Below are 17414 nucleotides of genomic sequence, written 5' to 3'. Positions count from 1 at the left end.
CTGAAATATGAAATCTTTTCAGTGTTTAACTTGGAACTATCTCTTTAATCTGATTTATAGATACTGTGTTGCCAAAATTCTTTGGTCCACATTTAAGTGGGATGCATCTAGCCTGGAGGTGTGAAACTTTTTAGGTACTTCTGTCTGAATTTCATTCCCTGAGAAGTTCAGGGGTTACTTTACCCTACAATATAGCCACACAGCAAAAATGTTTGCAAAACTAAAGAAGAAAATTGCAGAAGAGAGTGCTGTTGCTCAGAGGCCAGGCGGCACTGCTAGGATTCCACGATCTGTGAGCAAGGAGTCTGTGGCCTCTATGGGAGCTGACTCAGGAGATGACTTTGTAAGTATCTTCTCTTGCTTTGAATATTTGATGAAGTCAGTATAGAGTTTCTAAATACTACTGCAAGAAATCTTTCCAATAAAAGTTTTTAGATTTCATGATTATTTTATGCTTTTTCTAGTTTATAGAGGTAGAAAACTCTGCATTCCTCATTTTCCATTCTTTTTAGCATTTGGTTTGTTATCCATTTTTCTCTCCTGTATTCTGTGCATTACCCTCTTATTCTGTTTTTCCATTTATATAACCTGTGCATCTCTGTTTACATTTTAGTTTATTAAAATGTAAATCTTGCCCTGTGTGGGGGTGCATACCTTTGATCCCAGCACTCAAGAGGCAGAAGCAGATGAATCTCTTTGAGTTTGAGGCCATCCTCATCTACAGAGCGAGTTCCAGGACAGTCAGAGCTACACAAAGAAACAGTCTCAAAAAAGCCAAATACATACAGGCATACATACATATCTTGTTTTTCTGCAAGCACACACATTTTAAGTCATTGTTATTTAGCAGGGTCTGTAAATTATGGTCTTGAGTTAGCCAGAGTGTAGTTTTATTGGGAAAGTTGATGGAAAATTAACTGTAATGGATTCAGTGTCCTATGTTGTTCATAAAGTGTGTGTGTGTGTGTGTGTGTGTGTGTGCGTGTGTGCGTGTGTGCGTGTGTGCGTGTGTGCGTGTGTGCGTGTGTGCGTTTGGTAAAATTTCACAGTATGCTGCTTTATCAGGAAAGGATCCTGCTTAATGATATACTAAGTTAAATGACTAAGCATTTAGTGTCTAGTATATGTATATATATATTCTTATATGTAAATGTATATAACATAAAAGCAGACTTACTCTTCAGCTCTACAAGGAAAGAAAGCTTGTAAAAAACAATGTATATGTAAAGTGTAAGTCATGAAACAAATCTAGTGCCCATTTAAGAAACAGAATATTACTAATACTATTAAAGCCACTTATGTACTACTTCCAAATTCCCCAGCTGTGCCAGATAGGCAGTATCCTAGATTTTGTGTTTATCATTCACTTGCTTTTTAAAATATCTTAGCAGCTTTTTGATTTAAAAGATTTAAAATATCTCTTAGTCATAAATAATCTGTTATTTAAAACTTCATTTTTGAACTTATAAAAATGGTATGTCATAGTCTTCTTAGACTTACCTTTTTTTTTTCTTTAACTCAACATTTTTCCAAATCTATCTATGTTCCCTGAAGCTATGGCTCATTTATTTTTAACATTGCTAAAATTCTACTATTTGAAATGGTTGTATTTTATCTTTCTTCTTCTGGTGATTGACACTTGAATTGTTTCCATGGTCAGCTGAGTCTTCCTTCTCTTTTCTTCCTCTACCTGAATTGAGGTCATATTACGTGGCAAAAGCTATTAGGTTATTGGAGTGGAGCAATAAAATTACAAGATCAAGATTATCATTGGCTCCTATAACATACAGAAATAGGAGTGGCAGTTTGATTGCCTAGCTGAAGAATTTAGTATTAACACTGAGTTCTTCAGCAGAAAGACCTGTTTTCCCTTCATGTTGATGATAAATGAAGCCCTCTCATCTAGAATCTGTTGTAGACATAGAGATTGACTTGAGTTTAGGGACTACTTGACTTGAGACTTTTCCAGTAACGTGTTTAAATTTAAATAATTAAATATCTGAACTTCACTCCCTCTCTCTAGACCCTTACATTTAACTGAGTATATTTCTCTAAACAGACATCTTCCCTGTGTCACCTCAGATTCAAAATGAATAAATTGAATTCCTTAACTCCATCTTTAAATGTGTATCTCATCCGCCCAAGTCCTTGGACAGAAGCTGTAAAGGCTTTTTAGAATCCTCCCTCTTTTGACTTTTTAGTGTCTAATCAGTCAACAGATACTTTGGATTCCATTTCCCAAAGTCCTCTACTCAGACTACTAGTGCACTTACTAGTGTTTCCCTCCTACCCAGGCTGCCCGTTTTTCCTGGATGAAAGTCGCCATTCTGGGTACCCTGATTCCAGTAGATTTCCCCCTACGATGATACTCTTTTTTTTTTTAATTTATTTATTTATTATATACAGTGTTCTACCTGCATGTACACCTGCACCCCAGAAGGGGGCACCAGATCTCATAGATGGTTGTGAGCCACCATATGGTTGCTGGGAATTGAACTCAGGACCTTTGGAAGAGTAGACGGTGCGTGCTCTTAACCTCTGAGCCATCTCTCCAGCCCCTGTGATATTCTCAGTAAATCTATTCATGTCTCTCAGTGCTTAAAACCCTGTAGCTTTCTCCTCATTTTCAGGAACTCATTATTGTGTTTTATAAACTGATGGTCTTGTCAGAGCTTACCTACCCAACTTCATCTTACTCAACTTTTCTTACACCATATGCTAAATCCATATTTAATTTATTGAACTTCCTGGAACAGACTTCATTGCTTCCTGCCTGCAAATACTTGCCTGTGCTATTTACTCTCTCTAGAATGTCTTATGTCTCTCTTTTATACTGATGATCCTCTGAAATATTCTTGGTCATCTTTTAGAGACTCTCCTCACATGGCACTCTAGAGATCGCCTTGGAGCCTGACCCTTCTCTCCTCCTGGGTTTGGTGCAGATTTTATCTTTCCTCTGTAGGAGCCCCGGTTATTCTTAATTCCTGGTGCTGACTCACCTGATGGGCTCTTCCACTAAACTAGGAATTCCTTGAAAGGCAAAGTGAAGGACTTAACAACTCACAGAGGCCAATTACAGAACCAAGACCTAGACTTACTTTTCTTTTTCTCTTGAGACGAGATCTCACTATATAGCCCTGGGTAGCCTGGAACCCACTGTATAGGCTTCAGTCTGGTTGGCTTCAGTCTCATGGAACTTTCCTTTCCTCTACATCCTGAGGACTAAAAGCATATGACCTCACCAAGCTGAATTTGATCTCTTACTGCATCATTTACTATATGACAGTGGACAGCTTCCTTCACTCATCTTTGTTTAGTTCCCATACCTGCAAAACAGGTTCTGTCTTTATTAAACTGGATCTGTCTTTATTAAAGTATGTGTCAGGGATCTACCAACTTATCCCCCAGGCAGGATGATATGCCAAGAGCACTCAGTGTACACTTTTAACTGCCATCATCATTTGCAGGGAAAGGATGTAAAGCACAGTTAACAAAGGAGAGAGACATGTGGAGCAAAGTTTGGTGGAATCTCTAATTTTTATAGTATTATACTCTGTTGCCCAAGTGCTACGCTGTAGCAGTACATGGAGAATGTCTGCTGAGGGTGCAGTACACATACATGCCCAGACATACATGCAGGCAAAACCCCCAAACACATAGGAAATACGTATTTTTTAGAGAAATCCTATAGGAGCTGGGCATGGTAGTACACACCTTTAATCCCAGCACTCAGAAATGCAGGGACAGGCAGATCTCTGTGGGTTTGAGGCCAGTCTGGTCTACAAAACGAGTTCAGGACAGCCAAAGCTACACGGAGAAATCCCAGTGTTAAAAAACCAAAATATCGGTCCAGTGGTGGTACATACCTTTAATCCCAGCACTTGGGAGGGAGAGGCAGATGGATCTTTGTGAGTTTGAGGTCAACCTGGTCTACAGAGTAAGTTCTAGGACAGCCAAAATCACAAACAGAAAAACAAAAAATAAATAAGTAAGTAAATGAGTGGGTGAGCAAGCGAACAAATAAATAAATAAATAATTTTGTGGGGGCTGGTTCTTAGTGAACGTTTCATAATCAGCTTCTGTTGTTGCTACTGCCCTTTAGGGAAGCCTGTTTCTCCATTGTTCCTAATGTTTAGCACATTGTGAAAGCCTAGGATATTTCATTCACAGTAATAAAACAACTTGTTTTGTTTATTTCCCCCACATTTCATCACTGTTGGCATTAGGAGGTAGAAGAGAGGAGTAAATCAGGAGCCGTGGGTATTTAGGATTCGCATCCCTATAAAGGCTCCAGACACTGCTTTTCCTTTTCTACCATGCAGGGTATGGACAAAAGGTGCCCGTCCGGGGCTGGAGAGAGGGCTCAGGGGTTAAGAGCTCTGTCTGCTCTTCCAGGGGTCCTGAGTTCGATTTCCAGCAACCACACCACATGGTGGCTCACAACCATCTATGCCCTCTACTGCTCTCTTCTGGCATGCAGGTGTACCTGCAGATAGAGCATTCAAAATAAATAAACAAAATCTACCAAAAAAAAAAATTCATGAAATAAGAAGTGAGCCCTTACCAACAATAAACTTTCCCTGAGCCTTGATCTTTTAGACTCCTCAGACTACAGAACTGAGAAGTCCATTTTTGTAGCCTATAAGCCACTGTTTCATGGTATCTGTTATAGCAGCAGAGAAGATAACTAGTAGCAGATGGTATGAAACAGAAGTAAGTCTGTGGCAGCTTCTGTTTTGTGAACTGAAAGCGCCTCTTCATTTAGTCCTTGTACAGCTCTGTGAGGTCAATCATATCACTATCACAGTTTGCCCATAAGAAAAACTGTGCAGGCCGGTTGGGTAATCAGCCCATGTTCTTGCAGCTAAGAAGTGGTGAAACTAGGCCTTGAACCCATAGACTACTTTTACCTGTCCTAGATACCGACTCTCAGAGGGTTAAAAGAATCACTGGCGGAGTACTCTGATAACATAAGTGAGGCCCTAGATTCAATCCCTAGTACAGAATTTTCTTAAAGAAACTGACTTCTAGTAAATATTATTGGATGGTAAGTAGCTGAACAGGTAAATAAACGTTTAAAATAGGTTGTGAATTACTCATCCACTTATAAAACCATCTTGGGGATAAAGTGAGGAGACAATATGAAAGACGGGATATTAGTATTGTTTTCAATTTTGTTTGATGTGGTAACAGGATCTGCTTAAATAGGAAAATACCATTCTTTAGAAATATGTATCAGAGTAAATAATAAAAGGTCCTGATGTCTGTTATTTGAACCTCAGCAAAATAAGAATAGAAGAAGCAAATGTGAGAAAAACAAACCTGCATTTGAGGGGCTAATGGGAAATGATCACTAGGCTACTCTCCTTGCTTTGATTTATTTTTGAAAACTTTTATAGTAAAGGCAAAAACTCAGGAGTCATCAGGGTGACACATACCTATAATCCTAACATTTGGGAAGCTAAGGAAGGATTATCTTCCATTCATGTCCAGACTGGGCTACATAGAAAAACATTGTATCTGTCTATCAAAGGAAGGAAGGTAGGTAGGTAGGTAGTAGGTAGGTAGGTAGGTAGTAGGTAGGTAGGTAGGTAGATAGAATATTTTTTAGTATTTTAAATTCTGTTTACCTGCCCCCTCGAGTGTGTGTGGTAAGCGCAAGTGTGCACATATGCATGCAGGTACATTCACCTAAAGTCTCCCATCCAAAACAGCCCAGGACCTGATGGCTTCAGCGCAGAATTCGACCAGACATTCAAAAAAGAGCTAACTCCAGTTCTCTTCAAACTATTCCACAAAATAGAAACAGAAGCAACATTACCAAACTCATTCTATGAAGCCGCAGAAAGGCTTCTGTGGAGGCCAGAGGTCAGCTTTGAGAATCTTCTTCTATTTATCCCTACCTTTTTCTTTTCTTTCTGTTTTGTTTTATTTTTTGGTGTAGTGGGGGGGGGTAATATGTATGTGGGTACCTAGGTGAACACACATGCAAAGGCCAGAGGGGGGACATTGGATATCTTCCTCTGCTCTCTGATTTCTTTCAGAATAGGTCTTTCACTCAGAAAGAAGGCCCTTTGGGCTATGCAGGCTGTCTAGGGAGTTCTTGGAATCCACTTGTCCCCAGCCTTCTCCCCCAACACTGGGGTTCAGGTACATGCAGGCATGCTTGGATTTTTATCTGGGTGCTCAGAAATTCAACTCATCCTCATGCTTGCCCAGCAAACACTCTAGCCCACTGAACTTGGAGCTCACCATTTTGCTATGGTATCTACCTATCTTCTCCCTCCCACCCAGTACTGGCTTTTATGTGGGTGTGTGGATCCAAATTTAAGTCCCTATACAGGAAGTACTTTACCCACTGAACCATCTTCCCCGCCCCAATTTAAAAAGAATATATATATGTGTGTGTTCCTTCATCTCATTTTTCTCCATCAGAAGAAGTACTAGTAGTAGTAGTAAAAAGATAAGAGTTTGTATATCCAAACAGGTGAGATGGCTTAGTGGGTAAAGGCACTTGCTGCCAGGCCTGATGAGAGTTTTCTCCCTAGGACACATGTGGTAGACAAGTACCGGCTCCTGCAAATTGTCCTCTGGCCTCCACACAAATGTATATACATTGTGGCTTCTTCTGGCGGTGCAGTTGTACATGCAAACAGAATACTGTATACATAATAAATAAATAATTTTTTTTTAATGAAGCTTTGTCTCAAAAACCAAAAGAACCCTCTCCTCCAAAGTAAGTTATATTTTAGCAGTAACGGGTGCTATCCAAAGTAATAATAGTGCTACCCATAAACTTAAGGACAGGATTTAACCATGTAGCCCAGGCTAGACTCTAACTCAGAAATACATGCCTTCTCTGCTTCCTGAGTTGGGTATAAAGGCTTGTGTCACCATGCCTGGCTCCCCATAAGTAAGTAAGTTAGTTAGTTAGTTTGTTTGTTTGTTTTTTAGACAGTCTCACTAACTAACCCTCACTGTCCTAGAACAGCCTATGTGGACCAGGCTGGCCTGAAACTCAGGGATACTACCACACCCAACTTAACATAAGTTTTAAAATAATTGATGTTGGGGGGGGAAAACGGATGCCTATTCATATATTGAACTATTGAATGCATGTTTTTTGTGAAAGTCTGATGCATTTTGGAAGTTTGGATTAAAAACCTTTTGTTTTGTAAATGGAGACATTGAAGCTTTATCAATACAGGACAAAGCTTTGGCCATGCACAAGATTTTGGTTCTTTGTTAAAGACCTTTCCCTCTTTGTTTTAATCTTTAAAAGACAAAGTGATTTCTTTTTTGTATTATATTCTTGGTGTAATATGATCATAAGAAACTTAATTTATTTCATACTATTCCATAAAGAGCTATTGTAGTAGCCTACACCCACAGATGACTTATCTGTGTGACAGTCCCTGTGGCCTTCAAGTCACAGAGGAAGGTAGTGTCACTTCAACTTTCCAGGAGGAGGAGGAGCTAAAGGTGCATCAGGAAGTCTTTAGTGATCATACCCAACTAAAATGTAATAAGTATAAAAGAAGAGGTGTTACTTTTCTAACTAGTGCTGCCTCACAGGGCTAGAGATCCATGTGAACTGACCTTTCCTTTCATCTGTCCCGACAGGCTTCTGATGGAAGCAGCTCCAGAGAAGATCTCTCATCCCAACTTTTGAGAAGAAATGAACAGATACGGAAGTTAGAGGCCAGACTCTCTGGTATGTGTTAAGAAGCCATAAACAGCAAACATAGGCCAGGTGACCCTCCCCTGCTATGAGCCTGCTTTATAGGATAACTCTATAGGAAGTTCCACATAGCATTTGATCTCTTAAAACAGAAGGTTTCTTTTTTTTTTCTGCTTCTGAAGTTTTTAGTCACTGCTGTAAAAAGTGTTTAAAGTTCATGTAGAAGCAGGTATGATGGTACAGACAGGCCTTTAATAACAGTACTTAAGGAGACAGGAAGATTCTAAGTTTAAGGCCAGTCTTTTGCTATATAGCAAGATGCAAAGGGAGGTGGGTGTCAGAGAAATGGGTCAGAGGGTCAGTGCACCTGCTGCCAAGTCTGACAACCTGAGTTTTATCCCGGGGACCCAAATGGAGGAAGGAGAGAACCAATTCCTGAAAGTTTTCCTCTGATCTTCATGCGTTTGTATGTGCACACAAAACACAAAATAATGAAGTTTGATGGTTCTTTTTTAAAAATGAGAAAAGTGTATGTAGAATACATTAGGCCACATTCCCCAATTGCATTGCTTCCTTTCAGGTGGAAAGTTATAGGGACTACTATCTATAGGGAATGATTAACAGATGTTGAACTCATGTGCTACAGAGAGGCTTTGGTGCTGGGCTGCCGCTTGGTATAGCTCACATTACCCGTGTGAGCCTTGCTCCACTGCTTAGGGCCACTTTTCAGTGGTTTCCCTAACTTTAATACCTGCTTCTTTAGGAGGTGTAATTCTTATTACAGCTCTGTCTTAGTCACTGTACTACTGTTGTTGTCAAGAGACACCATGACCAAAGCAACTCTTATAAAAGAAAGCATTTAATTGGGAGCTTGCTTACAGTTTCAGAGGCTTAGTCCACTGTCATCATGGAGGAGAGCTTGATGGCAGTCAGGTGTGGTGTTGGAGAAGTAGCTGAGAGCTAAATCCTGATCTGAAAACAGAGAGACTGGCCATGGTGTGGGATTTTGAAACCTAAAAAGAACACCCCTTTCCTTCAACACACTTCCTTCAACAAGGTCACACCCACTCCGGGCAAGGCCATGCCTCTTATTTCCTCTTTAATAGGACCATTCCTTGGTGCCTAAGCATTCACATATATGAGCATATGGGGGTCAGTCTTATTCAAACCACCATAATCCCTATTCAATTTATAAATTACACAGCTCCCATTATATCCTTTACCAGATAAAGGCATGTTCATGATAGAATTGTGAGTTTTTATATTGTGAACTTATTTTGATAGCTTCATCTTGTGAAGTGCTCCATGGTTTATTTGTCTCCTTTTGTTCCTTGACTTTATGCTGATTTTATTGGGGTGTTAAAACTAAAATTCACGGGATTTTATGTAAAATAGATTTATATAGCTATTAAGGGTTCATAGCATTATTCACACTGTAGTTTATCATTTTGTCTTCAGGATCAGCTTCTTGAGGTCCACAAGAAAAGGCACATAAGTAGTGAGTGGTAGAGCTGGGATCCAAACTAAGATTCAGCCCTAGCTCCAAATAGTTTGCTTAAAGTCAGTTGTTACTATCTTGTACACCTATCCATAAAGTTGGTTGTTCTGTCTTGATATCTATAAACAACACCAGTAACAGAAGTGAAATAAATAACTATTGCTTAATGTTGGGAAGGTACTTGTAGTTTGGTATGTGATTTCCTTAATACAAAAAGGAGAATGTTTGGGCTTGACTTAATGATGGCAGAGGACCACAGAGAGTTGACGTTAATCAGCCCACTTAACGTCTTAGGAATTGTCACTGGCTTTGTATGAGTAATAACAATAGTAGCTATGTTTTATTCATCACTATGTACCAAGCACTTAATGAATAAATTAATGCTTCCTTTGAAATAGATGTAATTAGGGCCAGCAAGTAATTAGGCACACACCCATAATCCCAGCACTCAGGAGTCAGAAGAAGGCAGATCTCTGAGTTTGAGGCCAGCCTGATGTATAGAACTTGTTCCAGGACAGCCAGGGCTACACCAAGAAACCCTGTCTCCAAAAGAAAGAGAAATAGGTGTTATTAGTATTAGCTAAAATAGATGTTACTAATTTAATATTAACATATGAAGAGACTGATATTCAGGATGAGTAATTTACTTAAGATTCCTAGCTCAGAACTGACAAAGTTGGGATTTGAACTACTGTCTACTTTTATGCTATCCCGTACTGTTTTCTTTGGCACCCCAAGTATTCTTTCGCCTTTATACACTTCCTGTGTATAAAGGGAACACACTTGTCTACAGAATTAAGCACTTGCAACATAAAGGCAGTTCTGCGCTGTTTGCTGTATACCTAACCACTGCTGCTCAGTTGCATGGTCTGCAAGTGAGCTTTTTAGTGAACATCCTTTATCTGCCATACTACTAAGGGCAACAGGGATGGGAACTGTTTTAGTCACCTTTCTATTGTTGTAAAGAGACACCATGACAAAGGCAACTCTTAAAAAAAAATTTAATTGGAGGCTTGCTTACAGTTCCAGAAAGTTAGGCCTTTATCATCAAAGTGAGGAGTATGGCAGCATACAGGCAGTCACTGGAACAATAGCTGAGAATTACATCCTGACCCACAGACAGAGAGAGAGAGATACTCTGCCTGGCTTTGGCTTTTGAAACCTCAAAGCCCTCACCTTGTGACAAACTTCCTCCAGCAAGGCCACACTTCCTAATCCTTCTAACCCTTTTAAATAGTACCACTCCCTGATGATTGAGAGTTTGGATATGTGTGCCTGTGGGAGTCATTCTTTCTCAAAACTCCAAAGTAACCCTGATACTTAGAACTAAGGAATAAAGTTGGCGGTAGGTTTTTCATAGCAGGGCACTTCTGATGACCAGGCCCAGCCTAATTGTTCTCTGTCAAGGCTAAACAAATCTACCTGTTTGTACTCACTGTTTATACCATGGGTAGTTTGTACTATTCCTGTCCGCCTGTGTCATTCATTGCTAATGGGAGGCTTTTTACCTAGCTTTCCTTAACAGGACTGGTTTTCAGGTTAAGAAAATCATTACCATTTTCATTCATTTTTGTTTGTTTTGTTTGTTTAATTAACTTCCTTTCTTGATGTTTGTCCACTCCTGGTATGTGCATCACCCTCCTCACCCAAGACTATGCTGAACAGGTCCGAAACTTGCAGAAGATAAAAGAGAAGCTTGAAATTGCATTAGAAAAACACCAGGATTGTACGTATTTTTTTTTCCTGCTTTCTATAATATTTTCAGGCGTTAGCTTTTTAAATGAATTCATATATTATTACAAGGTCCATCAGAACTCACCTCTATTTTATAGTGTTCTTAGTCAAATTGATGAAACATTTGACTGAAAGTTATCAAGTATAAGCATATTTCTGTTGCTTTGTGGGCATACTACTTAAGGGGATCATTTTGTACTCATTCTGTCTAGTTGACCCACTTTCTGATTGCCCTTAGGTTTTAGTATAACCTAGTACCTGGCCCTTGGGTCTAACCGAGGAGAATATTCTCAATGTAGTTTCATTACAGTTATATTGACTAACTGTGGGAAAGCTATGACATCACTATACCAGCAATAGAATGGACTATATTTTGTTAAATTACCCTAACCTTTCTAAACTCCTGTTTTCCTTGAGTATTGTCATCCAAAAAGATGCTACAGAAAGTCAGAAGAAAACTAAAGCAAGCTTTTGTTTTGTTGTTGTTGTTGTTATTGGTATTGATTTTTATTTTGTTTATCATTTCTGATGAAGAGGTAGTAGTTGTCACTTCACAATAGCCTTGGTGTTTTCTGCATATCTGTTTGTCATTATACTGTTCAAAAAGCAACTATTTAATATCATCACTATTACAGAAGGCAAAAGTAAGGACCCTTACCAGGATAGAAAGGTTCTAGAAACTTGAGTTTTTCAAAGTCTCATAACCCATTTTTGTGATCTTGCCTTTTTCATTTGGTGACATTTGTAAACTACTCACATGGGCTATTTGTCATGCTTTTTCTGAAGTATTTCCATATCTCAAATAGAGCCTCTTTGTTAACAGCTTCCATGCGGAAATTTCAAGAGCAGAATGAAACATTCCAAGCCAACAGAGCCAAAATGGCAGAAGGACTGGCTTTGGCATTAGCCAGGAAGGACCAGGTATTTAAATATGGTACTGCCCAAGGCTAGGAAAAGATCTCACTTAGAGACCCGACTTAAAAATCATGACTTCCACAGACCTGATAAAAGTCTATAAGACCTAGAAGGAAAGGAATGCATATAAGTTCTTTAAGAATTCATTTGACCTTTACTTATGAAGTCACACTTTTAATCATGAAATGTGTCCAGAATGTGAAAGAGATTCTCTGTGTATTTTTGTAAACTAGAGAAGAAAGTGGTGTATGTCCATAATCTACTAGTGATCCTACAAATGAGGAGAAGATCTTACCCTCTAAAAATTTGTCCCCAAACCTACACCTGCACTAACAAACAGTAGCCTCTTCCAATATAAGACACCGTCACATTACTCACAGGAGTTCACATAGCCCTTCTGACCCTTTCTCCAAAACCAAGTATAAACAGAAGTGAAAATCTTGATCTTCATAGAAACAGCCACTGAAAGATGCTAAATGAATGACAAAAAGAAAAGTAAGCCAGGTGTGGTGTGCACCTATAATCTCAACACTTGGGTGGATACAGGAGGAACAGGTGTTCAAGGCTAGCCTAGACTATATGAAACCCTATCTCCAAAAAAAAGGGAAAAAAATAATAAATTAATACAAAACAAAAAAATTTTAAAGGAAAATAATACTATAGTAACTATGGGGTATGTTGTGTTTGATGTAGTCAGTAGTGTTTTAAATTAGAGTAAACCTCAGTGTTTTATAGTGATAATTCTGTAGATAAGTGGTTGATTTGTTTTAAAGTATAAATGTAAAAGCATTATGTACAACTACTTAGTTGATAACTGTAGTGTGAATATATGTAAATATGAAAAAAACAATCAAAACGTAGTATATTTTGATTAGCAGCTATTGTGATTAGGCCTTTTGTTGTTTTCCTTGCGTTCTGTGGTTCCTGAACAAGGAGTGTAATATCTCTTCTTTGTCACACACTGGAGGGCATAATGCATATTAGAAAATCAAACAAGGGAACAAACAATTACCATATATTGTTGGTCATGCTCCTTGAGACTTTCAATAAGTTGATGTCTAAATATCAGCCATGTGACCCAACTGAATAGATTCTACTGCCCAGAATCTACTCAAGATGCCCTTCTCAAGAAGTAATAGCAGTGTTCGTGGGAGACACAGATGAACAGCAGAGCTTGAATGTCCTGCTGAGTAGACACATGCAGGCTATATTGTGTTCTAGAATTTTATGTAAAATTCTTTTTTTTTTTTCTTTTAGGACATTTAGTTTTCTTAATATTAAACTAATTGATGGTTATTTTTTGTTTGTTTATGTTACTGTTTATTATTCCTTTTTTTTTGTTAATTGATGGCTTTTAGGGGGAGGTTATTTTCTGAGAGTCTTAGTGTTGCAGATTCTCTTCCCTGGAAACTGTATTTCTTTTGTTTTGTTTTAGGAATGGTCAGAAAAGATGGACCAGCTTGAAAAGGTTAGTCATTTTTCTTTTGTGCACGTTGGCGTCATCTCTGGGGCTTAGAAAATGCTTTCTCCAGCCAGAAGAAACTAGTTAGTAGAGGCCTGTAACTCCAGCTATTTGATAGTCTGAAAGAGGAGGATTACACAGTCAAAGCCTGCCTTGGCTACAGAGTGAGTTCAAGACCAGCCCTAACAACTTAGTAAAATTCTATCTAAAAAATAAAAATACAAAAAATCCAGGTGTGAAGGTGTGTGCCTGTAATCCCAGCACTCAGGAGGCGGGGGCAGGTAGGTCTCTGATTTCAGAGTCAGCCTGGTCTGCAAAGCAAGTCCAGGACAGCCAAGCTGCACAGAGAAACCATGTCTTGAAAAAACAAAAACAAACAAAAAAAAAAGATTGCTTGTTAAAATCATATATATGTTATTTGTAACTATGTGACTATATGCCACATGTGTGAAGGTGCTCATGGATTCCAGAAGCATTGGACCCTCCAGAACTAGAGTCAAAGTTAGTTGTGAGCTACTTGCCATGAGTGCTGGGAACCAAACTTGACTTCTCTGGAATAGCAAAAAGTGCTCTTAACCACTGAGCCAGCTGCCCCAAAATTCTTTTAAATTTAGAAGTGGGAACTAGCAAGGTGGCTCAGTGTATAAAGGCACTTGCTTCCCAGCCTCATGCCTGAGTTCAGTCTCTAGAACCCACGTGGTAGAAGGAGAGAACCACAAATTATTCTATAATGTACACACATATGCCATGGCACACACATGCCCACGTTCACAGAAACACACACAAATAATAAACATTAATAAAGATAAATCTCACATACTATGCAAAAAAGAGGCTGTTTCCCTAGTACCCAACTTACAATTCCAGACCCTGGAAGCAGAATACTAGATGACTAGACTGACTTCGACATCCTGCCTATTCCTCTTCCATAGTGGGCATGCTGGGTATCTTTTGTTAGCTCTTCCTGTTGTGCTCTCTACCCTCATCCTTTTCCTTATTTATCTGAAGGCTGGTGGCTGCTGCATTAACTGCACTTGATGCCCCTGGCTTTGAGTGACCACTTGAGAACACCAGAAGAATGATGGTGGAAAGAGTATAATCCAAATGTTTATTCCTCAGCTTTGTCCACATGTAGTTCCTTGGATCTCCTTAATCCCATGACCAAAAAGTTAAGCTTCTGTTGGACTAGTGGTTCAGATGAACACTTTGAGATAGTTTTTCTCATGACCTCTCCCTCTTTTTAGTGCCCTTTGCCTAACAGTTAAGTTGGCTCTGCTCTCTGTTTTCTTGTGGGCCCTGATTGACATTGGGAATGCTGCCTAACAAAACAGGGGGAACCAGAACATTTCTCAAGGTTTAGCACTGAGGAGGTAGGAGAGGCAGTTGGCTTGACAGAGATGAGATGATTATCCAAAGACCATTGCTCGCTGTTCTACATAGGGAGCTATTTGCTCCGTAGTGAAGCCTGTCTCAGAATAATGTCTGGTGGCTGGAGAGATGGGGAAAAGTACTTGTGGCCAAGTCTGGAGACCTGGACCAACGAGTTACCATTTAATCCTCACACATGTTGAGGCATGCATGTGTGTGTCTGCGAACACTATTTAAAAACTATTTTTAGAAGTTCTGCTTGTACAATGAAGATTTCTTGGGTTGCCTAAGTTGGTGTCTTTATTTTACAAACAGGATAAAAGGTTTCTAACAGCTCAGCTGCAAGAAGTGAAGAACCAGAGCTTGAACCTTTTTCAAAAGAGAGATGAAATTGATGAGTTAGAGGGGTTCCAGCAACAGGAAATCAGCAAAATAAAACACATGGTAGGTGTTTCTGTTTCAGAAGTTCAGTAATAGTACCAATGAGCAGTGAGTCCTTATGCCTCAAGAGGTCATCACTCACAAGACTGTGAACACCCTCATAGTCTTTGATATTAACCACATTGCAATGTTTTTCAGATTTGTTGAAAGTGGAAAAGTCCTGTTTGAAATGTATCTTTTACCTCCTGTTTGTTTAAGTACTATACATTAAGCCCAATTCTCATCTCATAAAAATGTCATTCTCTTTTTTCTTTCTGTTTTTGTGTGTGTAAGAGAGAGCAAGACAGAGACAGAAAGTAGGCATGTATATGCTCTAGCATTTGTGTGGAGGTCAGGAGACAGTTTTCAGTCCATTCTCCCTTCCACCGTGGAATCCAGGGATTGAATTCAGGTGATAAAGCTTGTGCAGAAAGTTCCTTTACCCACTGAGCCATCTCAGTGGTCTGACCGTCTACTCAAATGTATTTCTTAGCAGTGGCCTAATGGGACATTTTGTCTTTTTATCAGCTTTTAAAAAAAGAAGAATGCTTGGGGAAGATGGAACAAGAATTGGATGCACGAACCAGGGAACTTAATCGCACTCAGGAGGAGTTGGTGACTTCCAATCAGTTGTCATCTGACTTAAGCCAGCAACTAGAAGAATTGCAGAGACACTGCTCAACGCTGGAAGAACAGAGGTTCTTGCTTGGTCTGTGGGGCCCTTGGGAAAGGTGTTGGTGTAGTATTGCTAAAGCTCGCTCACATGTCCCCCTTGCTCATCACAACTTTTGATCTCTGCTGGCAAAGGCTTCTGGATTAGTCCTTACATGCCTAGGCCTCAGGCCCTCCATGCCATCTCAGCAGTGGCTTTCCCTCCCTCCCCTGTGTATGCACAAGTTCATTCCTATCCTGCTAAGCAGTATAATCTGATTTGAGTTGTAAAGTTATTGAGTACTCAAAGACAAGATCAGAGTTCATTACTTAGACCTGGATAGTTTTCCTGCTTCTGCTTCCAAAAGCCAAGGAGCCTTTTCACAGAGATAAACTTAATGTGGCTGTAATAAGACTTGAAGCCTGAAGTGTAAGAAGTCGTGTGCATTCTTCCTTTGGAGAGTGTGTCATACAGGAAATATCACAATTTGCTCATTGTCCGTTTTCTTTTAATGAAGAGATCACGTGACAGCTTCAAAAGCAGGTGCAGAACATAAGATTATAGTCCTGGAACAAAAGGAACAAGAGCTCCAAGCGTTCATCCAGCAGCTTTCCGTTGACTTACAAAAGGTAAGCACAGAAGCATGAATGGGGATTTCCTCCTGTTGGAGTGTGTGCTTCTTGCATGGACCACATGTCCTACTTTCTGTTCTAGCCAAATGGCACTCATGGGGAGTAGCTACTCAAATTACCCAAGTTGCTTAATAGGAAAGACAGTATTTCCGCGTGTGTTGGTGTGTTGGTCCATACTTGTAGTCTGAGAACTTAGAAGCGAAGACAGGCTTACTGGCTTAGGCATTTGAGATGGCTTTGCAAACAATGTGAGACCTCCATTTTTTTTTAAGAGGTGGAAATGGTGAGCCAGGCACAGTGACGCACGCCTGTAATCCCAGCACTCAGGGAGGCAGAGGCAGGCAGATCTCTGTGAGGTCGAGGGCAGCTTGGTGTACAAAGCAAGTCCAGGACAGCCAAGGCTACACAGAAAACCCTGTCTCAAAAAGAACAGAAAAAAAAAAAAAGAAGTGGAAGAGGTGAAGGGGTAAAGTAACAGGAATTCTCAAAGCGTAATATTTATTGGTTTTGGTTTTGATTGGCAGTCTAAATTGCTTAGGGTGGTCTAGAACTTACAATTCTCCAACCTCAGTCTCCCAAGTAGCTGAGATTAAAAGCTTGTACCATTGTATCCATATAAAATAGCATGTCATTTGTTTGTTCTACACATGTCTTAAGGGCCTGGGAGTTAAGTGCAGCTGTAGAGCATTTGCTTAGTATAAGGCCCTAAGTTCAGTCCCTACCACCATCAAGAAAAATAATATTATGTCTGAAAGTAACACATAATAGACCTTGAGTGCAAGAATATGTAACAGTCACTGATATGGCTACATTTTATTTGGACTTAACATCGTTTTTTATTTTTGTTGAAAGAAAATTTATTGCCCAGTAGGCAAAAACTGTAGGCCTGTGCTAAATTCTGAGAATAGACAGATGAACAATAATAACTGAATTTGAAAGACTATTCTTTACTTCTTCCGCGTGTGGGTATGTTTAGGTTAGAATTCAACCCAGAGTGGCCAGTGTCTTCTTTCTGCTGTGTAGGTTCTAAGAACCAAACTAGGTTATAAAAG

At 39.5% G+C, this 17414-nt stretch overlaps 1 protein-coding gene across 9 annotated transcripts in view; it reads left to right on the top strand.

The window, feature by feature from the left end:
• Golga1 (golgin A1) overlaps positions 1-17414 on the top strand; it is a 48465-nt gene that overhangs the window by 2155 nt on the left and 28896 nt on the right. For 7 of the 9 annotated variants that reach the window (XR_009593836.1, XR_009593835.1, XM_060390083.1 and 4 more), the window contains exons 1-9: positions 226-343; positions 5715-5868; positions 7624-7714; positions 10831-10905; positions 11737-11834; positions 13264-13296; positions 14974-15102; positions 15607-15776; positions 16248-16359. Coding sequence is in view for 7 of the 9 variants with exons in the window: in XM_060390083.1 (XP_060246066.1) it covers positions 336-343; positions 5715-5868; positions 7624-7714; positions 10831-10905; positions 11737-11834; positions 13264-13296; positions 14974-15102; positions 15607-15776; positions 16248-16359 (870 nt within the window). In the remaining 2 variants the exon portion in view is untranslated. Of the gene's footprint in view, positions 1-60; positions 344-5714; positions 5869-7623; positions 7715-10830; positions 10906-11736; positions 11835-13263; positions 13297-14973; positions 15103-15606; positions 15777-16247; positions 16360-17414 lie in introns of those variants that run through there. The other 2 variants (XM_021633356.2, XM_060390086.1) reach the window with 2 other exon arrangements.

This window comes from Meriones unguiculatus, chromosome 8 (assembly GCF_030254825.1).
Source record: "Meriones unguiculatus strain TT.TT164.6M chromosome 8, Bangor_MerUng_6.1, whole genome shotgun sequence".
Classification (NCBI taxonomy): Eukaryota; Metazoa; Chordata; class Mammalia; order Rodentia; family Muridae; genus Meriones; species Meriones unguiculatus.
Note: the sequence above shows the minus strand (reverse complement) of the source record. Positions and strands in the feature narration are given on the sequence as shown.